This window comes from Zonotrichia albicollis, chromosome 9 (assembly GCF_047830755.1).
Source record: "Zonotrichia albicollis isolate bZonAlb1 chromosome 9, bZonAlb1.hap1, whole genome shotgun sequence".
Classification (NCBI taxonomy): Eukaryota; Metazoa; Chordata; class Aves; order Passeriformes; family Passerellidae; genus Zonotrichia; species Zonotrichia albicollis.
In genome coordinates this window covers 38700446-38724378 of record NC_133827.1, presented here as the reverse complement: position 1 = coordinate 38724378, position 23933 = coordinate 38700446, and the positions used below count along the sequence as shown (strand labels likewise).

Below are 23933 nucleotides of genomic sequence, written 5' to 3'. Positions count from 1 at the left end.
ACCCTTTTCTAAGGGGTAGCACTGGGATTCTAAATGTCCCTGAAAGCTTGGGCATTTGTTCAGCTACAGAAAAGGGAACAGTTGGGTGCTCAGACCTAGAGGAAATCTGGCCTCTCACAGAAAACTGTTGGTGAAATGCAACCAGCCTGTAACTTACTGAAATAAGGCTGAAATAAGCTGCCAGCTCACTTTCAGGTGCTGTTAAAAATCCCCTTCCAAAAAGCCTCCAGGCACAGCCATTAAGCCTTGAAGGCTCTAAACTGTGTGGATGAGATCTTCAATGCCACTGAAGTATTTTACCAGACAGACACTTTATTTTGCATGCCCGTCTCAATATACCCAACAAAGAGAATGTGAGGGTGGCAAGGGATAAAAGGAGGGTGGGGAAGGAGAGAAAAAAATGTATTTTCATATCGAGCTTCCTATATAAAACTCTTCATATCCATGAAGAGAAGAGACATGATAAATGTGTATTTTGCTTTGTTTTCCTAGAACACTCACACTGAATGGTTGAAAATACCACTGAACTGTGTTTAAATAGCACTATATCCATTTACTGCAATCAAACAACAGGGATAGGCTAGCAAGGGGAGAAGGAAAGTTCCAGTAAATTCTTCTAGTTATATACAATGTTATCAAGCATTAGGTGCAAATTCACTTTTTCTGAAGGCAAAACTCTTGCTTTTAAAAAGTAGCTCTTGGCTGAAGAATTACAGCATTTAGGGGAGCAAATTCCAGCTGAACACCCAGCTTTCCTTGTACTTAGAGTCAGAAACATGGAGAGGGAAATTCAGGAATGCCCACTTTGCCATGCCTTTTGAACACCGGCGGCGTTCACAACCCAGCCGTAGGTAAGAGCGTGTGGAAAGGTTTTTGCCCAGCTGCTCACTCAGCCCTATGTGTTTTTTTGCTGGCAGTGTGCCTGGGTGACACGTTTGGCCAGGACTGCAGCCTGAGGTGTGAGGATTGCCTGCACGGGGGCCGCTGCAACGGCGAGCGCAGCGGCTGCGTCTGCCCGCCCGGCCGGGCTGGGCTCGTCTGCAACGAGAGTGAGTACAGGGCTGCCAGGGAGCTGATCCTCCTGCAGGGCCTCTGCGGGTGGGCAGTGAGAGGAACCTCTTGTGCTGCTCATCTGGGAGGCTCCTGAAGGAGCACAGCTGTCTCATAACCAGATTGGTTGTGCTGGGGCACGGTAAATAGATCTGTAAGTGATGCCGCAGTACACAGAGGTCCCTGCGCTCCAGTGGAGGTCGGGACAGAATCATCCCTGTCCTGAGTATTTGGTGGTTGTTCATTCCTATTTGCTCTGCTGCTAAAAGCTGCCAAAGTTTGCTGGCCATGCTTTGTTCCATAACCTGCCTTGGTGACTCCAGAAGTCTGTCCCAGAAGTTGGTGTGACAGCCTGGGTGGACACATATGCTAAAATTGAGTTTTTCCATTGTAGCACCCCAAGACATTGCCTTTAAATTTTTTTTCTTATGTTTTCCATTTCTTTTTCCTTATAATTCTTTTTATTATTAGCATCACTTTCTTGGAGCAGTTAATTTTTCACATTGGAAATGGTATTTTTCAGAATTCTCTTGCCAAGTCAGTGCCCTTTATAACAGGTTTTCAGTCTTCTTGCTCCTGTTTCCTGGCAGAAGATCTTTCTGATTCAGAAGTAGATGTCAAAACCCATAGGAAAGAGAGTGGTGATTTCTTGATGTGCTGTTCTTCATCTGCAGTTTGGCAAAACTTGTCTGCTGCTTGTCTGAGACATCATACAGCAGATTTCCTCTTTGAGATGGGTCCCTCCATTTTGTGGTGTGTGACATGATGGCCCATCATTCTCAGAAAGTCTTTGCTGTCACTGGTGAGACAAAAAGTCGATGAAAATTTATTACTTGACATCAGTAGACAGCACTCTTCAGGTTAATTGCCATCAAGATTGTTTTGGAGACGTCATCACATGGACAGAAATGCAGAAAAATCAAGCAAGTGATTGAAACCAGCAGTCTGCCTGTGGTTATTTTGGGAGACTGATGGTGGGTTTGGTTTGTAAACTCTGGGGGCAGCTAAGAGAGTAGGAATGGGGAGGATTAAAAGGATAATTTCCAGTCTGTCTATGACAGTTCAAGCTATCAAGTGAGGATATTCTTACTTCTGTCCCTGGTGTGCTGGTAGTTCAGGATAGATTATAAAAATTTCAAGGCAGTATCCAAATTCTTTAGTTCATTTCATAAATAATAAAATTTATTATGTATATTTGCACTAGACATCCATGCATGTAGTCTAATGGAATTCACCTCTGGAATTTAAAGAACTTTAATAGGACTGTGTTGTTGAACTAAACCTGCTGTCTGATGAAGTCAGCAGGGACAGTGATAAACACAGTATCTAATCTGTGTTAATTACTCATGTGTGATTACTTTCACTCTTTTCTCTTGCATTTTTTAATATACAGCACAATTCATGGGTTTAGGGTGAGCAGGTTTAGGGTAAGCTAAAACAGTGGAGAAAACTGGAACTAAATTTTTCTAATAATGCACTAAAGAAGCCGAATGGAAATTGATGTGAAATGTCAACTTTCTTAATGTACATTGATAAAACGTCAGTGAAGTCAGATGACTCCAGCAACTGTATCCACTCAGGCTGCAAACAGCAGAGCAAGGCTGCATCTCACAGTTTGTTTTTGCTGTTGTGGATCCATTGCTGCCATGATTACCTGGGGAGTTTCAGAAACTAAGTTTGAAAAACAAGGTATTATTTTTATAATAGTGTTTGGGAGAGAAAAAAAAAATTTTAAAATATTTCTCTCCAAGTGTTCCAAGCTGTGCTCTGATGTTTAAGCTTTGGGCTTGACAGGCAATGGTTTTTGAGCCTGTGCTTTGTGGGGAGGGCAGCATGTTCTGGGGAGGGTTGGATACATGACAGTACTTCCCAAAACTTGGTTAATTCAGTGTCCTTTGAGATGTCCTAGTAAATATCAGATGGATGTCCTTTACAGAAGAATATGACTTTGTTTAGAGCCTGCTCAACTAAAACTCTGTCCTTGCTCAGTCTTCACAGAATCACAGAAACAATTAGGCTGGAAAAGACCTTTGCAATCGAGTCCATCCTCTGACCCAGTAACACCTTCTCAACCAGCCCATGGCACTGAGTGCCACACCCAGTCTTTTCTTAAACACCTCCAGGGATGGAGACTCCACTACTTAGCAGGGCAACCCATTCCAATGCCCAGTCATGCTCAATGTGAGGAAATTCCTCTTGATGTCAGACCTGAATCTCCCCTGGTGCAGCTTAAGGTTGCGTGCTCTTGCCCTGTTGCTGGCTGCCTGGGAGACAAGATGCACCCCCACCTGGCTGCAGCCTCCTCTCAGGGAGTTGTAAGGAGCAGTGAGGTCTCCATGAGTTCTCCAGGCTGAACACCCTCAGCTGCTCCTCACACACTTGTGTCCCAGACCCTCCATCAGCCTTGCTGCCCTTCTCAGTGCCCAGAGCCTTGTTTTGCTTCCCTTACAGCAGAGGGGGAGTGTTTCTTGCAGTGCTCACACTCCTTGCTCTCTCCACAGCCTGTCCCCCTGGGACGTTCGGCAGAGGATGCGCCGGTGTCTGCAGGTGCCAGAACGGAGGCTGGTGTGACCCTGGCACAGGGCAGTGCCACTGCCCTCCCGGTGTGCTGGGCCAGCTCTGCGAGGATGGTATGGCTCCAGCTCTGCCTCAACTCCCCACTTTTCCCCCCGATCCCTTTTAAAGTAATGAGCAGAACAGAGGGTGAGACAAGCCAGTAGCGGTGAGGCTGTGCAGAGCCCCAGCTCAGCCACAAGCTGCTTTGGGTTTGGGGCTTGGACCTGTAGCCACTGATGCCTTCCTGTGTTTGTGCACTCTAAAGGTTGCCCAAAAGGTTTCTTTGGGAAGAACTGTAACAAGCCATGCAACTGTGCCAACAGGGGCCACTGCCACAGACTGTATGGAGCCTGCCTGTGTGACCCCGGGCTCTACGGCCGCTTCTGCCACCTCAGTAAGTCCCCGGCATTTTTGGGATCTGCTCAATGTGTGCACAGTAGGACAGTCTGTAAAAGATTCCACATAACCTAAAGGGGGCAGGCAAAAAGCAAGGAGAATGACTTTATGCACAGACAGGCAGTGCTAGGACAAGGAGGAATGGATTTACTAAAACAATGCAGGTTTAGCTTAGATGTTAGAAAAATGTTCTTTGCTGTGAGGGTGGGCAGGCCCTGGCACAGGGTGCCCAGAGAAGCTGTGGCTGCCCCTGATCCCTGGCAGTGCCCAAGACCAGGCTGGACAGGGCTTGGAGCATCCTGGGACAGTGGAAGATGTCCCTGCCATGGAACAGGGGTGGAAAAAGATGGGCTTTATGGGACCTTCCAACCCAAACCCTTCTGTGATAAAATGATCAAGACTTTGGACAGGACTTTTGAAATGTGCCAGGAGGCTCCAGAATCTTCATTAATCTTTTTCTTTACTCATTAATCTTTGCCATAAGTATTGAGATTTACTGATGCTCAAAGGTGAGGATTATAGGTGGGGTGGACAGGTTAACATTAGGGTTATTGCTGAGGGTGGAATCTGGTTGGAGCTGATTGGTGACTGCTGATGAGTTGGAGTGGGAACTAGAGAGCAGGGCTGGGTGGGAAAGGATAAGGATCAGACATTATAATAAAAAGAATTAAAACAAAAACTACAACATAGATGATCAAGTTTCTTTGTACTTACAGATTTTGTTTGTAAAATCTGTGCAAGATCAAAAATCTTTTGTTTAGTTTTGTTTTGGGTTTTATAATAAAAGCTTTTGTCTTGGAGCACACCCAAGTTTTTTTTCATTCGGAAAAACAGCTGAGTTTGCTTTGAAATGTTTCTTGCATTCACCACGTATTGCTTGACATGAAATGAATGACCCAGCATAGGGATCATGTAAACTCTTCTCTTACCCACCCACATATGAACAGGTGCTGCTGTGGAACGGGGGTGTGCTGGCTGAAAGCAGAACCGAGGTTTTGCTTCTGCAGCAGTTGTGTTCTGCAGCAGTGTGCAGTTTCAGCCAGCTCCTGCACAATTACAGAGCTGATGCTTCCTTTCCTTGTGGCTGCAGCCTGTCCCAGGTGGGCCTTCGGCGTGGGCTGCTCGGAGGAGTGTCAGTGTGTGAAGGAGCACACGCTGGAGTGCAGCCCCAGGGACGGCTCCTGCACCTGCCAGCCTGGATACCACGGCAAGAAGTGCCACAAAGGTACCACCCACAGCCAGGACCCCACATCTGCTGTGCCTTTGTCCCAGCAACTTCTCCCTCTTCCACCCATTGGCTTTGTTTGGCTGCTGCTACTCATATATTCCTATCCTACTAGTGGTTTTGTGGCGTTTGAACCCTGCTAGGCTTGCAGGGACACTGAGGGGAATAGAGCTTAGGAATTGGAGGAGTTTTAGCCTGGTCAAATGACAACAGAAATCCAGAACCTAAATCCTAATACAACCTTAAGTAATGAAAATCATGTGAGTTTTCATTTCTGTGCTTTTTTGACACAGTCAGTAAATAAGTGGCAAAATCTGTGTTTTATGGCAGTGGGGTGATTTGTAAACAGGTTCAGTAATGCTGCTTTTCCTTCAGATTTGCAGCTCTTTGAATTCAACTTACTCTTTGTAGTTTTTGGGGGTAGTTCAAAGAGAATTGTATCCTGCATTCATGTTTGCATGTCTCAGTAGCCCTTTCCAGACAGCAGTGGAGTAACACAATAAAGATTCTCCCTTCAGATTTTTCTCTGGCCAGGCAGGACTGTGTTGGATTTATGGCAGTAATTCTGGTGGGTTTGGTGGAGAGCAATAATGACAATATTTAATATTTTTATCATTGTTGTTGATGGGCTGAATTCTGACAGGGAGCATGCCTTGCCCAGCACTGGCTGTGTACCAAGGCAGAGAGCAGCAGAACTTAGACATCAAAGAAGAGAATTCCATCATGTATTTAATTGAATACATCCTCAAGTATTCTAATTGAATACATCTTTAAGCATTCTGCCACTCTGTTTCTAGGTTACATTTAAGCAGTAACCTCTTTGAAATGTAAGCATTTATTAACTATTTACCCTTTGTTAGCAACACCTCTAAAATGTACATTGTAATATATTCTCTGCAAGTTTCTGCCAAATTATTTTCTGATTTTTGTCCACTTCTCTTAACTTTTCCTTTTTCTTATGCATGTTCTGTATCTGCTTCTATTTCCAGAGTGCACCCCAGGGTTTTATGGGGCTGGTTGCAAACTGAGGTGCAGCTGTCCTCCTGATGTTCTGTGTGATCCTGAGACAGGAGCCTGCAAACATCCGTGTCCAGCTGGGTTTCATGGAGAAAAATGCCATTTGTGTAGGTACTCACTACATGTTTCCCTGGGAGATACACTTGGGATGGGAAAGCTGATTCAGAAAACTTAGGTTCAGATATAGAAGCTGCAGATAAACAGGTACATTTGTTGTTGATTTGAGCTGGCAGTTCCCCACTGAAACCAGACTGATATTTGGAGCCTGGCAAGTGCTGTCTCTCTTTCTGTCTCTCTCCCTGCAAAGGTCAAGGCACAAGGCTGAGGCCAGTTACCCAAACTAACATTTGCCCAGGTAACAATAGTTGCTTTGAAAGCTTCAGGCACAGACTTTGCAGTGCTCTGCTGCAGTTCATTTCAGACCACCAGTTGCTCAGACTGTACTGCTAACACTGATCACTTCTACCAGCACAGCTCAGTTGGAAATTGGTGGCCATGGTGCCTCCTCACGTCTTCAAAATGTTCCTAACCATGACTTTGGGTTTTTTTGTGCAGCTTGCCAGCCTGGCAGCTTCGGGATGGGCTGCAGGCAGAGGTGCAGCTGTGGAGGAGCCCCCTGTGACCCGAGGACAGGGCAGTGTGTTTGCCCAGCTGGGAAGACTGGTGCTACATGTGAGCAAGGTGTGTGAGGTACTGGAGCAAGGTAGGGAGTGCCTGGCTTTGGAAGATGTGATGGGAAGTAGAATTTGGCTGTTTCTCAAACCAATAAACAAACAAACTGTGATGGAAATTGGGAGAGAGCCTTTGGTCTCTCTTTAGCTGTGTTCTTGTGTGCTGCAGTTTAATGACTAGGCTGACAGGGGTGTATAACTATATAATGTCACAATCCTGCTCAGTTTTACTATTATTTTTAAATTCTTCAGGGTAACAGCAGAAATCTACAGCTGTCCTGAAACAGCAAATGGAGCTGGTTACACCTCATGTGCTTTTTCTGCAGATTGCCCAGATGGTCAATGGGGACCAGACTGCCAGAACTCCTGCGAGCCCTGTGCCAACGGGGGACAGTGCAACAGGGAAACTGGAGCTTGTGACTGTGCCCCTGGCTACACTGGGCCATCCTGCTCTGACAGTGAGTCCTTGCCTCAGCCTTCCCCAGGAAAAGAAAGTCAGATTGAAAATTCAGGTTATGGTCTGATTTCTGCCTTCTTACTCTTGTGTGAGATAAAGCACGCTGATCTGAGATTAAGTGCCCTTCATCTCCAGGAATTCCCCAGGTTGGATTTGACATTATTTGTGGGAGGCAGATTGCAGAGAAATGCACGTGATCAGCTAAGCTGCATCCCAAATGGATGTTATCATTAGACCTAATTTATGGCAAGCTGTACTTGGAAATGCAGTGTTTAACAGCCACACCACTGGTGCTGTAATCCTGGCTGTCTGGCAAGAGGTGTGACCAGCTGGCCCACGTGCCATCATTCTTGAGTTATGTTTGCAGCAGCACCCCTTGGTGTAGATCATTTAGGATTAAATAATACTGAAGATGAGGGAGCAGTGTCAGTGCTATCCCTGCAGGCAGACACCATGGGAGCAGTTCAGGGAACTGTTCTGTGCTGCTCTTCAGCCTCTGGGTGTTAAAAGGCTGCCTGAGTGTGGCTGTTGAGCTGCACAGAGGCTCTCAGAACAGCTCTGCTTTGTGCAAACCTTGGTGGTGGCACGTTTTTAATTCTTGTTAGTCATAAAATGGCTTTTGAGGAAGGTTTTTCTCCACTGAGGAAACAGCCTGATGCACAGGAGTACCCAGGCTGTTCCCACATTCCAGGACTCAGCCCCAGACGCCCAGGGTGGGGATCCCAGATATTTCAGTGTTGCTGTTTTGACTCCTGGATTCAGCTGAAGCCGTTTTTGGGGGGTGAGCTGTGGCTGCCTGTGGCCAGGCTTTGTGATCTGGGTGAAGTCCCAGCCTGTCTCTGTTTGCAGCCTGCCCCGATGGGCACTGTGGGCAGGGCTGCCTGTGGCTGTGCAGCTGTGGCAGCAGTGCTCAGTGTCACCACGTCACCGGGGAGTGCTCCTGTCCCCCGGGCTGGACGGGCCACGACTGCAAGCACCGTAAGTCAGGGCACACGACGCCTCCTGGGGACCTGCTCTGTTTGCTCTTAGTTTATTACAGTTTTTTAATATAGTTTTGCTAATCTTACTGCTTCTCAAACGGTGTGTTTGTGGGTTTGCACAGCCTGGGTGGTTATAATCCTTCATTATCCAGGTTCAAAGCATTGAAATAGATGGCTGATGAAGCGCAAAGTATTGATATAAGCTCTTATTTCAACACTATGGATCCCTTTGCCCAATACCATCTGTCCTGTCAGCATTTTGACTGACAGACAGTTTTGTTTTTCATTTTCAGTGCAGATTAGTTTTGAGATTAATTTTCCATTTCTCATTTTGTTTAGGGGAGATTTATTCAACAAGTGAGTGGCATGTACAGTCGTGTGTCTAAAGGTCACTTTTTAACTTGGGAATATAAATGCTGTGAAAATTTCTGTTCTGTGGAAGAGCAGAGCATCCTTCTGTTGACTTTAGCATCGCTCTCCATATTGGTGGCTGTGTGAGAGAGTAGATTTGCCCTTTTTGGATGGCACCATATAAATGTGAAGCCATCCTCTCTTTTCCTGTGACACATCTCTTCTGCTTGATTCATTGTGATGCCTCTTGCAAAAAACCAACAGAGACAAGCCTCTCTCTAAACTTGGTCTTAAACACATAAAGTCATTGAATTGGCAGTGTTGATAGCAGCAAGTTTTGCACCTGACTTCTCAGGCTCTGTACTGAAGAAAATGCTGGGAAAATCTGAAGTTTCCACCCATATGCATATTTTAAAAATCAAACCAGTTGGTAGCGTGTAGAGCCACTGGGTTGGCTTTTCACAACTCCCTGAGCTGTCTAGAGAATTGTGAGACCATGACAAAGGAAAGCTTTTATTTCTATTCAGGATAAGATCTGAGAAAAATTGTTTTGCAGTGGTATCTTGGTAGAGCAGCTCCTCCAGCTATTGCAGACCAGGCATTAAACAGATTCCCAACTCCAAAACCAGGTTTCTGTTGCCCTAATTGGCACTTTCATCTTCATCCTTTACTCAAAAGAAAGGACATTTTGTGGTACATTGGTGTAATTGTGTCAGTGCTGTGCGATTTTAGGATGAAAGCAGTAAGTTGCTTTAACAAACATTGTGAGATTCCTTTGTGTCCATGCTGCATTTCCCAGTATTTGGGGGAAAGCAAGGAGGGTGCTCCCAAATCTGTCTGGTTAAACCCATTAGCTAATTCTGGTTATGCAGATTTTCAGTGAGTGAGTCAATAGCTGAGATTTTATTTCCATGAAATAATAGATTTGTGACTGATGGGTGTGGATTCGCATCATCACTGGGTTGGAAGGGACCTTTAGGATCACCAAGTCCAACCCATGCCTTAACACCACCTCAACTAAACCATGGCACCGAGTGCCACACCCACTCTTTTTTTAAGCCCACCCAGGGGTGGTAATTCCACCACCTCCCTGGGCAGATGGTTCCAGAACTTTATCACTCTGGATAAAGATAAGAGCAATATCTTTGTCACTCTTCAGCCACTTGAATGTGCCGCTTGAATCTGCTTTCTAGAGGAACCCTCTGAAGGTTCTCTCCCAAATTTGTCCTAAACCAGGACACATTCTTTCAGTAAAAACTTTTCCTAACATCTAACCTAAATTTCCCCTGAGCCAGATAATGAATTATTAGTTTTATGACTTCAAATGATTAGTTTTATGTGGATGAGACAATATCTGCCTGTTTCCAGCTGAAAGGGACCAGCAAAACCAGTCTTCATTTCCACAATTTGCACCTGTCCTGCAGCCGGGAGTTCAGTCCTGTAGAATTTTGTGTATTCTGTGTTCTCTCACATGGATGTGCAGCAGGGTTTTGGGGTGGTGCTGGATGTGACCCCCTTTCCCTTGGCAGCCTGCAGCAGCGGCCACTGGGGCCGGGACTGCACCAACTCCTGCGCCTGCGACGGCGGCGACGGCGGCTGCGACCCCGCCACGGGCACCTGCTCCTGCCAGCCAGGGTTCACCGGGCAGCACTGCCAGCTCAGTAAGTGCCTGCCTCTCAAACCCCTGCTCCCACATCCCTGGAAGTTGTGTTTTCCTGCTCGTTCCCCGCAGGAACGCTCCCAGGCTGTTCCGCCCCCGCTGTGCCCCGCGCCGCGCTCTCGCGTTTCACCGGGGTTAGATGCTTTGCCTAATTGGATTTCCAGAAAAGGTATTTTCAGCCTTGTTTTGGACCCAGCAGCTATTTTTAGTGTTAGGATCTCTTGAGAGGGATAGGATTGATGTGTATTTGGGTTGTGGCCTAAGAGTTTCCGTATTGGTTTTACTTATTCAGTTTTAGGGCAGCACTTACCCTTCGTAAATCTCTTTTTCAGGTCAGGCACATAGAAATGCTTCACATGTACATAACAGAAGGAAAACCAGGATTTTTTGGAGTCCTGTATTTATTAAAAACAAAAATGTGCGATGGTCTTATCAGAGGCCCATGACCCTCACCTTAACATTCACCTCTAACTGAGGTCAGTCACAGATGCTTCAAGCATATGAAAACAGGCTCATAGTCAATTTCTCATATGTCTCCCCAGGTACCATCAATTTCTTATTCAGGAGCTCCATGAGACAGAAGCAATATCTCTATATTTAATACAGCTTGATTTAATTTTTTTTCCAATTAATGTGCCTATTTTCTTTTTCATTTCATGCAAGCATTTGGAATCCACTTCATCTTGTGGCAGTAAGTTGCATAGTTAAGCTGCTATTACTATTATTATTGATTATATTGATGTTGTTAAATAAAACAAACATTTTATCTACTAGTTTAACAATCTTACAGTAGCACAGATGTAGCTACCAGAGCCTCAGTAGCGTGGGCAGGATTAACTGCTGGTGTCACACAGAAATGTCAAAACAATTAATCTGGAACCGTGACCTAAGACAAGAAAGCCTGGAAAGTTGATCATGCAGCCCTTGTTGCTGTTGGCACAGAGGGAATGGAAGGACAGTATGTGGGGAGGACCAGCTCCCAGAGAAGGAGCTGCCAGCTCTGCTTCTCTTTCACTCTTGATCTCTCTCAAAATAGCATCTATGCAGAGACAGAGTGGCCAAATAGCTGCTTGTGATCCTCGCTGCGAAGGGAGTCAGTGAAGCCATCGCCACTGACAAAACATCAGGCAGTCCTTAAAGTTCTATCTGTGGGCTTTCTATTGCATTTAGTCTGCTTTTTATCCCTTTGTGTTCGTGTGTATATATATATGTTTCAAATTGCACATATATATATATATATATATGTGTGTGTATGTGTGCCCACAAGATTATGAAAACCATAGTTCTTCCCATAATTTTATGCTGCTTTGGAGGTGAAATCCTCACTGTCCCTGGATATTTCATCTGCTCCCCAGGCATCCCTTTCTTCTCCCTGCAGGCTGGGCTCCTTCCCCTGGCAGGAGCTCAGTTCTCTGTCGGGGTGGCTGGATCCTGACACGCATCACAGCAGCCTGTGCCTGCTGGAGCAGGGGCAGATTCTCTGTGCTGTGGACTGTGAAATCATTTGTGAAGTGCTCTGACCCTTTGCCATCACCTTGAAAAGCCTCAGCTCTGGGCTAAACACCTGAAGGGAGCTCTGCTGAGAGCCCCACACCTCTTGCTGCACTGCAGCACCATTTCCCTTGCACAGATTCTCTGACTGAAATTTCAGCTGAAAAGGAAACATGGAGAAGGATCAGGCTTTTAAGGCACAAGTGCACCTCTATGTATTTATTTGTTAAACAGTGATGTGCATCTTTGGGAAGAGGAAGGGATTTCACCTGTAAGTGCAAAAAAATTGATTCTAACTTACATTTAAACAATGTCCCATTTTTTGACTCTTTGAAAGCCAAGAAATACTTAAGGTACCTTTCTCTTCTCCCAGCTCCTCTGTAACACACACAGTTGGCAGAGTCACTGAGCTGCAGGAGCAGCTGAATTCCTGCCAGCTCCAATCACTGCCCACCCATGGCACCAAACAAACAACACCAAACCCACCCCCCTATTCCAGACATGGAGCTGGTTTTGAGGATTCTTGTTTTCTGTTCTCTCTGATTCCTTCCAGATTGCCTGAAAATCACTTCATAGCTGTAAATGCTAAAATCATAGACTTCTAGAAGAGATCTGGCAGTAATCTCCATAACTCGTTTAGAGGGATGTTCACAAGACCTTCAAACATGAGTAGAGGCCCTGTAATACTGTATTTAGCCAAGTCTATCTCTGTGTTTCAGCCTGTCCAAAATATCCAATGTGAATTAGGCAACTGGCCCTGGTCTTAATTGATTTTCCTATAATCCTGGAAGAAATTATTTTCATTCTCAAATGTTTTCTTTCTGCTGATAGTTAGTACCATGCAAATCTTTTAAAACTCCTCACATTAACTGCTGTGGAAATGTAATTGTTAATCTGTCCCGCAGATGTAATGTTCTCACTTGAATCTTTCGAAGCAGAGCATGAAAGTAAAGTGTGCAGCATTCAATTTGGAGCTTTGTGAAGGCAACCAACACATTTCATATTTTCTCCAGCTTTCTGGGGAAAGAGGATTTGCAGGAAAGCAGAGGAGCTTCTCCTCTCCCAGCTGATGAAGTCCCAGAGATGTGCACATAAGCAACTCCAGACCAGTGGGCAAAGTGTCGTGTGAAGTTTCAGGCTTTGCAATAGAAGGTGTTCATTTTCTGTGCAGAATTTAGTCTCTCAGCACTCTGGAATTTTTCTAAAATAGATCTTGAATGTAGCCCAACTTACCTGAACCTCAGGGGGGACACTCAGATCTTACTTTTAATCCGTTACCTTTATGCCTTGATTATTTTGGAAATGGTCAGATTTCCCATGCATGTAAAATTCTCTATTGATCCCTGATCTGCTCTGGCATTAACCCCTGCTCTGGTTGTGGTTCCTGTGCTGCAGGGTGCCCTGAGGGGAGCTTTGGCCCGGGCTGTGAGTCCAGCTGTCAGTGCCAGAACGGAGCTGCCTGCGACCACGTCAGCGGAGCCTGCACCTGCACAGCGGGCTGGACAGGAACCTTCTGTGAAAAAGGTACTGCTGGTCTCTTTAGGATTCATGGAGAATTTGTCTTGGTTTTTGTTCAAAGAGCAGGTTTTACAATTGACAGCATTGGATCTAAATGAACGGCTGAACTTTATTGGAAGCCGATATTGAAATGTGAGCTCCCCTCCTAACTCAGCAGAGCATCGTGCTGGGTGCCAAATGCTGGGCACGTGTTTTCACATGGTTAAAATTAGATATATGCTGAAGGCTTCTGATGTATCACATTTTTATGAAGACTCTTTTCAAGCAGAGTCCCACTATTTGGGCACTGAGCAGGGAGAAGCTTGTTCAGCCTTATGCCTGCTTGTTTCCAGTGCCTCCTGAAGTGCTTTCGAGAAAAACATGGATGTGTGCATCATCCCTGTGGAACTCTTCAGGAAAGATTCACTTCTAACTTAAATAAATCCAATTCTATTCTGTCTACTCTTCTATCACCTAGCCATTTGGTAAAGTGTTGGCAAGGTTGGACTGGATTCTACATTATGGTGAGTCAGTCCATGGCGTTATCACAGGAGGTTGCTGTCATGCTGCATAGTTTTGCAGATTTTTTGCATAAAAAAATAAAAGAGAAACAGCACAGGGCCATTCAGGTGCTGTGAAGGTTAAGTGTAGGTGACTGAAGATTCTGCAAATTATGGTATTTGAACCAAAGTCACAGCTATTTTGCATGGAAAGCAGCTTTATCAGCCAGTTTCAGCAGCGAGGATGGAGGGAAGTGACAGCTCTTGCAGGCAGCTGCTGCCCTCTCATGGGAAGGAAGATGCTCCACAGCCTGACCAGGAGTGTGGCAAGGCACCCACAGGTTGGAGTTAATATTCCTTATTGTTGTTTCCCTCTCTTTCTTACCAGGGACTGTGATAAAAAAAAATTCTTTCCAAGGTTCTGCTGCAAATTGCATCTCATAATTTATGGTGTCTTCACTATGTCCCTTTTTAATACAGTTTAGCTGAAATCTGTTTACCCAAATCTACTGGGTTTTTTTAAGTTATTGTATTTTTATTGGAAAAAAAACAAGGCAGTTATCTGTGTTGTTGTGTAAATCTCTTCATTCCAACAGGAATTATAATGGGAACAAAGAGGCTAAACAGTCTTTGCCAGAATAGGTGTGAGCAATATGGAGAAAACTGGGGGATTCTATTGGTGGGAAAAAAAGGAACAAATCTCAGCTTCCAAATCAGTAATGTTGGACATTTTTGTCTGTTTTTTTAATTCCTGAAAGAAGATTGTGGAGGGGAGAGTGAAATTTAGGGCTCTGTAAAACACTGTTTTCCACGTGTTTTTCCTCAGGAAGGCAGAGTGTTTGCTCTCAGCTGACCCGGGTTACCTCTTAACTTAGGAAGTTTCAACCAGAACAGTTTGGCAGCTTCCAAAAGGCGCCGAGGGAGGAGAACATGTGGGTGGTTTGCCCTTGGTAGAACCTTCTTGGCACCTTCTCTGGGAGGAGCTGCAGCGCTTCTGTTTGGAGTGACTGGGAGACTGGCAGGGTTTCCTTCTGGCAGGGATGTGCTTTTTGCCGTCCTCTTGGCAATCCACCCACGTTGGCCAGGCTCTGTGCCTTGCAGGCAGAAATTCACATCGAGCCCTGGCTGCCTTGGACTTCACACATCCTGCTGGTGCCTCAGCCCGTGGCTGGGAAGGACTGCTCCGTCATCACGGAAATGTTGAAACTCAGGCTTTTGCACCCTTCTAAGTTCAAAGTCCTGGGAGAAGACAGTCCCTTACAAAATGGGATTTTGGTTGATATTAATAATTAATATCAGCCCTGCACAGCAAGGGTGTTTGAACCTGCAGTCGTTGCTTTCGGAATTTTGCATTGTGGCAGTACGGGATCTGGATTCAAGCTGACTGCAGAAATCCCAGAATTTGCCTTTGGATTTTTGATTTTCATTTGGGAAAGTTTCTTCCCATTTTTGTGGGAAGCTGCTGTTCCTTTTCATTAATTTGCTGCCCTCAGTATGAATTCATAGGTTTAGCTACTCTGTTGCAAAACACCACTTTAGTGACCATTTCCAAGCTTATTTACCGCAAATTTCCATCACCTCTTATTAATATTTATTAGAATTGTTAATGTAATCTTAGTCCTTGGTGAGTCTCAATCTATCTATATAATCTGTCAGTAATACAAATAACAGCCAAACCCACACCATCATCATCATCACCACCCAGCAGCACAGGACAGTTTCCAAGCTCACTCATAGCAGGAGACACTTTTGCTCCAGGGCTGCTGTTTCATGAGACCTTGCTGTGAATTATTCAGGAGCTGACTGAACTTCTGTGCTCTGAGCCACAGGATGCTGACAAAAGACCTCACACTCTTCAAAGTACTTTTGTCTGTCCATCAGCACCTCAGTTCTGCTCTGCCCTGAGTCACCTTTGATCAGCTGCTCTTCATCTGGTACCACTCCGTGGTGCTGCTGCCTCTGCAGTTGTGCTGTGGTCACATGTGATAATGATGGGGAAGAATAAAGCTATCAAGACACTCTGTAAAAGAAAATTAGACATTTCTGAAGGTGCTACATGCCTGCTCCATCTTTCAGCTCTGCTCAGTGCTTTGTGAAAATGAACCTTGTGAATCTTGTGACTCTTTCAAAGGAGTTTCAAAAGCAGCAAAACTGTTTCAGTTGCAGAGCGGGTAACGATTGCAAATAAGGCTGAAAACAAAATAATCTACAAAGAAATTATTTCAGTCTGTGAGAGCAATCTAGGAAAGGCTTCCTTTGAATTTTCTTGAAAGCCGCAAGTGATACAAGCAGAACACTGATGAAATAATGTCTGTTCCTTCACAAGGTCTCGCATTACCAGAGGAAAATGAATCATTTTTGGTGGGTGCTGCTAGCAGTGCCACCAGCCAGCTTCTGTATGTGAGTGGCAAAAAAAGGGACAGAAGAGTCCAACAGTGGAAGATGTACAGGGAGAGCTCACTGGGAATGTGCAAGGCCAGGTTGGATGGGGCTGGAGCAGCAGTGGAAGGTGTCCCTGCCCATGGCAGGGATGTTGATGACAGATGATCTTTAAGATCCCTTTCAACCTAAACCATTCTTGGATGACACCAGTGTTACTCTGACCTGGTAGAGGGCTGTGAATTAGTGTGGAGGGCTGTTGGTCAGTGTAGATGGTGGTAATCATTGTAAGATTCTCCTGGGAATCCAGTCATTCTGCTTTCATGGTAAAAGTGTGAGAACTGGATTTTAAATAAGAGTTTATATTGAACCAGGAGGACAAAGAGACAAGTTTTACTGAACTACTGCTTATTTACTGAATTTACTGCTTATTTTACTGAATTTACTGTTTATTTACTGAATTTACTGCTTATTTTACTGAATTACTGCTTATTTTGTGAGCACCATCACTCCTGAGGTTGATTCAGGGATTCTGTGGAAAGAATGATGTGCAGTTGTGTATCTATAGATGTTATTACTTAGTGTAACATAAGATACTGTACTGTGTGACATAATATATGCACTTATATAATCTAAACACACACAGAGAAGTTAAATTAAGGCTAAATGGAGAATATATTTTTAAACTCTGCATAGCAGCCTTATTGTTCTTGTAATGCAGCATTTGGGGAATGATGTGGCCCACTGACAAGCTCTGATCCTTATGTTCACTGCTGTCAGCACTGGTACAGATAAAAATTGAATCCATGGGGCTGCTCTTCCTTAGTCCAGGTTCAGTTCCAGATGAAGGTGCAGAGCTCCTTCAGCTCCCTAGGGTTGTTTTGCTACATTTAATTTGTCTTGGTTTTCTCTGCTCATTCACTTTGCCGGTTTTTCATTCCAGCACCGAACTGCACCACTGTAGCTTAGGTTCACTGTTAAAGAATCTTTAGAAAAGTGTCAGGACAGTAAATGGGAGCAGAAGTTTCAGATTTCCAAAGGGAGGGAGGTCAGCAGGGATGGCCCTGGAGTCTGGTGTTATGTTGAATTATTTCCTCTGTCCATTACAGAGGCACAAGGAACAGCTGGTGTGAACCCAGCTCCGTTCTCTCATTTGTTTTATGGCTTTTCAATATTCTCAGCCCTGTTTCCCTGTGCAGGAATCTGTTGCTTGTGTAAAGGGGTCACGTTTTTCCAAGATGCACTGTAGCAGAACTGGGCAGGCTTAACCCTTGGTGCCACTTCGCTTCTTAAGCATCCGTGAAAAGACGAGGTGGAATTTGTGCAGAAAAACTGTGCTAAAAAGGAATGTTTTGCATTTCCAGCTTGTCCAGACGGATTCTTTGGGATTGACTGCCACCAGGTGTGCAAGTGCAAGAATGCTGCTGGCTGTGACCACGTGCTGGGCTCGTGCCACTGCCTGCCAGGCTGGCTGGGGGAGAGCTGCGAGCAGCGTGAGTACAGAGCAGAATCACCCCAAACCTCCTCTGGGAATGGGACAGTGCCCTGCAGGACACTCTTCCAGACAGCTCACCTCCCTTCCCAAATATGCCCAAAAAAGGAGCAATTTTTGGTGGCTGTGTTAAATCACCAGCTCTTTCTAATAGTTTGTTTTTTTAACTCATCAAACATGATAAGCATCAGGTTTTAAATAGCAGAGCTGTCTCCTGCCATATGACAGCTCCCTGCTTTATTTTTGTGTGACATTAAGAGATTAAATGTTGTGTGTCTGTTTCTGGTGTATCTCATCTAATTATCAATTATAAAGTGTCAGATTACAAAATGTGCAAAGTGGAAAAATCAGACCTGGGACTATTTTGTTATTTGAGTGTGACAAAATAGGTTTTTAATAATTACTAGGGAAGTTATTTGTTTTAAAATAAATTTCAGCTTCCTATGTGTTCAAAAGTGTGGATTATCCCACAGCTTTTAAGCTAACAAAGTGCTTGTATGTATACATGTATCAAATTGGCTATTCTGAGAAATTTTTCATTGCATTTCATGGGAAATTAGGTAATTTTCTTTAGCTGCATGGTATTACATGTGGAGATCACTGAGCCTATTTGCAAAGTTTAACAAATAAGTGGGCTTTTTTAAGATTTTCAGGTTTTAGCTTCTCAGCTTCCTTGTTTTCCTTTAGGATGATGTCATGGTCTAAGCTTCCTTTTGAAAATATGAGTGCTGTCTGCAGGACTGGGGTGCAGAGCTGGGCTCCAGGGCAGCTGCACAGCGTGCCAGCTCTGGGAGGGAACACTTCTTTAATCCATAGGTCATGGCTTTCTGCAATAGAAAAGTGGTTTACTTTAGAAAATAGAGAGAAATGTTGCTTGTATTGAGGCAATGCTGTTCTTCAGCCATACACTATTTTATCATCAGCCCTGTCTGAGGGCAGTGCTTGCTCTTCATAATATTTCCCCTCACCACTCAACACAGCCTATCTTCTGAGAAGGCTTCTCCTGCAAAATCCTCTGCTCTGTTGTTTACAGGTGGGTCAGTTCTGCTGAATCTTCCCCATTTTAGACACTTTTCCTTACATCCCACCACTGCAGGTTTTTGCCTCCTCATGCCCTCCCAGAGGAGCACTTGGCTCTCCACCTGCCGCCACCTGAAGATGCTGGTGGCAGCACAGCCTTTGGGTGTGGATTAGTGGAGTGAGCACAGAACAGAAGGAGCCCAGAGCCACTTTCCCATCCCACAGGTCAGAAGAGGTGCTGCTGAACAGGTGCAATATTTGCTCCTTGGTCACAGCCTGTTTTTCCTGCCACAGCATGGGCAGTGTGTCACCTTGCCCCTTCCCCGATCCTTAGCATTAGGGATGGGAAGCTTTGCTGTGTATTTCATTCAATTCAATTAAGAGTTGCAGCTCCTTCTCCATGGCCTCTGGTGCCCTGCTCTGCTCACATTAGGGAAAGAACCCTATTTATTGTCTTGTGCCAGAGCCATTAGAGCTTTGTGCTGGGCTGATTTATTCCTCCTACGGCCAAAGCCCCCAAGGCCTCCATGAGTGAGAGGTCAGCTCACAGTTCAGGCTGTCTCCTCCTTTCCTCTTGGCCAAGTGAGGGATCTTCACTTTGATTTTACATCCATGCTGCTCCAGAGCTGCTCAGAGCAAGGCAGCTCAGCCCTCCCCATCCTCCCAGGGTGTTTAATATTCACCTTGCCTGTTCCTGGGACCCACCAGCTCCAGCAGCTGGAAGGACAGCACTCGTGTGGAAGTAATCAGATTGCAGGCAATGTGCTGGAGGATATTGAGGAATAATTTTGGCATCATGGGATTTGAATTGATCCTAAACCAGCCATGCAGTGAGTTTTATACTCTGCTATCTAATTACAGGCAGTACGGACAGTGATGCCTTTTGTTGAAGCTGCCTAATGCTTTCCATTACCAGACCCTGGGTTTCAGTTGTTTGAAAATGAATTATGTTAATCTGGGCTGAAATCTGCCAAGCAAGCTCTGCCTCAGCTTCAGTTTGTGCTTGGAGATTTTATTTGGGGATTTTTTGGAGTGTCCACCTGAGGTATTTTAGGTTTCCAAGAAAGAGGCTTAGGAAAAGTATGTTGCCTATTCTCTCTCTCTTTTTTTTTCTTGTTTGTTTGTTTGTTTTTGTTTGTTTGTTTTTGCTTTGTTTGTTTTGGTTTTGTTTTGTTGGTTTGGTTTGGTTTGATTTTGGTTTTTGTTTTTGACCAGACATTTGGCATTTCTTTGTGATAGTGATGTAACCTTCCTTTCTGAATACCCCATCCCAGGAAGTGTTCAAGGCCAGGTTAGATGGAAGGAACAACCTGATCATTTCAGGGTATTCTTTTTCTTGATAGAGGGCTTGGAAATTGATGATCTTTAGGGCCCCTTCCAACCCAAACCATTCTGATTCACTGCAAATTCATCCAAAGTTTGCAAACTTGAAAACAGCCAACCAAACCCTCCAAAACTCTCATGCTGCATATGGTCTGTAGCAGATGTACACAATTCAACATCTGAATTTTGCCTTAATTCTGTCAGTACTAAACATGCCTCTTTCTGGAGCTGTTGGAGCTCAGCAGAATCTTGACTGAAGTGGCTCCTTGTGGTAAAAAAGAGACCACACTGGTTTGAAAAAAAAATAACTACAGAAAAATGTGCTCAGCCAGAGGCACTGATAACAGGGGTTTGACATTTCGTGGTGTTTGAGCACTTGAATTTGCAGATTCCCTGTTCTTTTAAAGCTAAAGCTTCATTTTGTGGAGAATAATCCATTAAAGTCACTTGAAATCCAAGCTATTGGACACCCTATAGAACATTAGAGCCCGTCATTTTCCTTTTCTCCTGGGCAGTTTTGATGGCTGTTGACTTCCAGACTGGAAGAAAAGTCTCCAGTTTCATGTGTTTCTCACTCTGCATGGAAGAAGGATTTTAAAAACTGCAAAAAAATAAATCCTCCTCTTGCAGAGGAAAGACACTAAGAGGAAAATTTTGAACCAGGAGGAAGTCTACTAATTTAAACCTTTGGATTAAGTTATGTCTTTTCTCTCATCATGAAGAAAGAAGAGGCCCAGGGATATTTGTACATTCAGTTGTGGAACTCCATGAAATAGCTTCAGTATATCACTTTTTCCCTAAATCTTCAGAAAAGTACTTTGAAAATCAGGATTGTCCCACCAGGAAGCTAAACAGCATTTGTGTCTACCCAGTAGAATAGTTAAAATTTTCTTCTCCACAAATTTCTGCGTTCTTACCAGAATTTTCACAGAAACACCCTATTGTCTTTTTGGTAAGTGTAACAAGAGCTTTGCACACATACTCCAAAAAACCTCCCACAAACCACTGGTAACCAGTCAAGGGATCTGGTGATGAGCTGGTTTTTCCTTTGGCTTGGTTGTGCTATAGTTCTGGTCTGTATTGTGGAAATATTTAGTTCTGCTCCCAAAACCCGAGCCAGAGCTCTGTAGATGTGCTGAACTTTTCACTTGGCAATGAAACTTCATTTGCAGAACAAACTTTTAGCTGTGATGGGATTGAGCTCCTGCTCTTTCTTGTGGTTTCAGCATGGATAGGGTCCAAGTGATGACAAGAACGAGCAGTGTAGAAAAGAAGTCCAGGGAGAAATGGTGTCTGAGAACCAGGCTGGGAAGCTGGAAGCCTTTCTCAAATGAGGAGAAAAGGGCCGAGAATGGGTCAGAGACTGTCAACCAAGCTCACCTCCAAGATCAAGGTGGTTTCACAGCTCCCTTCTGTCACCAGGGACTTGCTCTCCCACAGCACTGCATTGTGTTCACTGACACCCTGAAAGGCAGAGAAGTTTGGGTGAAAAGTCACTGTTTGGCTGTGAAACCTGGAAGATGTCACGTTCAGCGAGTGCAGGACACTCTCCTGGATCAGGGATCCAGGCTGTTTCCCTCCCCAGTGCATGCCAGAGGTGCTGCAGGGATGAGAGGCTCTGACAGGAGCCCCTGCAATGCAGAACAGAAACCCTGCAAGGAGGCGATCCAGCTCTATCAACCCCCTTTGTATTATTTTGGGTGATATCTGAAGGAAACAGGGTAGCAGAACTGTCTGTTCTCCACCATCCAAAGCTATCCAAATCTCCAGTGCGGTGGAGACTGCGGGAATTTTATCACTGCCATTTTTCACAGGCAGCAGCACTGAAAACAGAGCGTTTGCTTACCAGATGACTGCGTTAAGTTTTCACCTGGGAGCCAGCTGCTTAACCAAACTCATTGAAAATATCACCCCTCTCTGACCAAAGAATGAGAGTCTGGCTGAGCACAGGCACCCAGCTGTGAAAAATGAACACTGAAAACAATGAAGTTGTCAGTTCTCTGACCAGGATGCAAATAAATACGGGCTCTGTCAGGCTGGCAGTTCTGCTGGACCATTAGTTTAGCACAAAGACGTTCTGCAGAGCAGGGGATGACAGCTGATCCATCACCCCCAGTGATCCAGCCCCTCCATAGAAACCTCTCCAGAATGAGCTCTGATTCATATTTTTAACCCACATTATTAGGTTAGACTTTCATAAGACGCATTATCTCTAAACTGCAGCGTGTTGCAGAGCAGTTTCAGTTTATGTGACCTTAATTTGCAGAACATTTTTTTAAATGCCTTTTGCAGTTTATGTGTTGGCTGCTATTGTGGACTTAGCAGTGCTGAGTTAACAGTAGAACTTGGTGATCTTAAAGGTCTTTTCAAACCTAAATTATTCTATTATTGTTTCTAGAGTCAGACATGGTTAATATATGGGGATTTAAATATAAATATGTATTTCCAGGAGCAGTGAAGTCACCATTCCTTGAGGTGTTCAAAAAGCATGTAGACACAGAACTTTGTCATTTGGTTTAAGGATCATAATGGTATTTGGCCAAAGGTTGGACTGATGATCTCGAAGATCTTTCCCAACCTTAATATTCTATGATTTTATATGGACTTAGGCACCTTATAAAGTGAAAAGTGTCACTGGAGCACAGCTCCAACCTGATTTCCGTGGCACTGGGTTGTGCTCTGTGCTTCCTTGGACACTTCCTGATGGGGTTTTATGGAATTCTGTCATTGCAGCCTGCCAGGGGAACAGCTATGGGCCAGGCTGCAGGAGCACTTGTCAGTGTCACAATGGAGCTCTCTGTCACCACGAAACCGGGACGTGCCTCTGTGGCCCGGGCTGGAAAGGAGCCACCTGCCAAGAAGGTACAGCTGGAAATTCAAACCCCTGCCTCTGGATTTTAGGGGGGGAAAATAAAACCTGTGTTTGGGGAAAGCCCACTGGTATTTTAGCTCTCAGCTCGTTGCCCTGTGTTGTGGTTGGGTTTGGATCTGCGGTGACGTGAATTGGTCCATTAAATTAATCCGTGGCACTGTGTTGTAGGATCCCAGAGTGCTCAGGGCAGAGGGGTGAAACAGCCATAAAATGGAAAGAGAGCTGATTTGGAAGGCTGATGAAGGGAGGAAAGGTCCATAAAACTCCCAATTATGATGCTGAAATGAAGCTCTGTTTCTTTTCTCTGGGCTGCTTTGCTGTCTCATGCACCAGACTGATCCTCGGCATTACCTTGTGCTGTTCCAGACAGAGCCTAAATCCAGAACATGTGAAAGGCATTGAGCCTTCCAGCCTTGGCAATCAGAGCCATACATGAGGCTTAAGCACAAGCCCAGCTCCACAGAGCCTTAAGAAGAGGCTGGCAAAGAAAGGCTGCACTGTGGCTTGCACTGCACATCCTAATCCATGCATCCAGGCAGTAGGAAAATCTGTCCATCCCCATTGCAGGAACTCCTTGTTCTGTGCCTTCCCCACGAGGTCCCTGGGCTGGCAGCAGTACCATGGAGCTGGGAATGCTGCTGTGGGTGCTCCTGGGTGAGCAGGGATTTGGAGTCAGCACCTCCTCTCAGCCTCTGCCCTTCAGCATCCCAAGAGGACTGCTAGGGAAAGGGGATGAGAGCTGGCAGGGTAGAGTGATATTTAAATTTAGCACATTCCCCTTTAAAAACTTGATGTGAATTTTTAAATCCTTCCATGAAGGATTTAAAAATTGGGAAGACACAAAGCTGTGCTTGATGACATGTACCTAAATTTTTGTTTTGTCCAAAGGCCACAAATACAAAACCAAAATGAAAGTTATAAAAGCTGTTTCAAATACACCTTTTCTCTTCAAATACACGTATGGAGATTTCTTTTCTCTTTGAAGTGAGGAGGTAG

At 44.8% G+C, this 23933-nt stretch overlaps 1 protein-coding gene across 8 annotated transcripts in view; it reads left to right on the top strand.

Moving 5' to 3' along the window:
- Positions 1-23933, top strand: part of LOC102062060 (uncharacterized) — a 191920-nt gene that overhangs the window by 144532 nt on the left and 23455 nt on the right. For all 8 annotated transcript variants that reach the window (XR_012581682.1, XM_074547471.1, XM_074547465.1 and 5 more), the window contains 11 exons: positions 918-1049; positions 3552-3680; positions 3872-4000; positions 5093-5227; positions 6217-6351; positions 6800-6925; positions 7242-7373; positions 10233-10364; positions 13250-13378; positions 17595-17723; positions 22799-22927. Coding sequence is in view for 7 of the 8 variants with exons in the window: in XM_074547471.1 (XP_074403572.1) it covers positions 918-1049; positions 3552-3680; positions 3872-4000; positions 5093-5227; positions 6217-6351; positions 6800-6925; positions 7242-7373; positions 10233-10364; positions 13250-13378; positions 17595-17723; positions 22799-22927 (1437 nt within the window). In the remaining variant the exon portion in view is untranslated. The remainder of the gene's footprint in view (positions 1-917; positions 1050-3551; positions 3681-3871; positions 4001-5092; positions 5228-6216; positions 6352-6799; positions 6926-7241; positions 7374-10232; positions 10365-13249; positions 13379-17594; positions 17724-22798; positions 22928-23933) is intronic.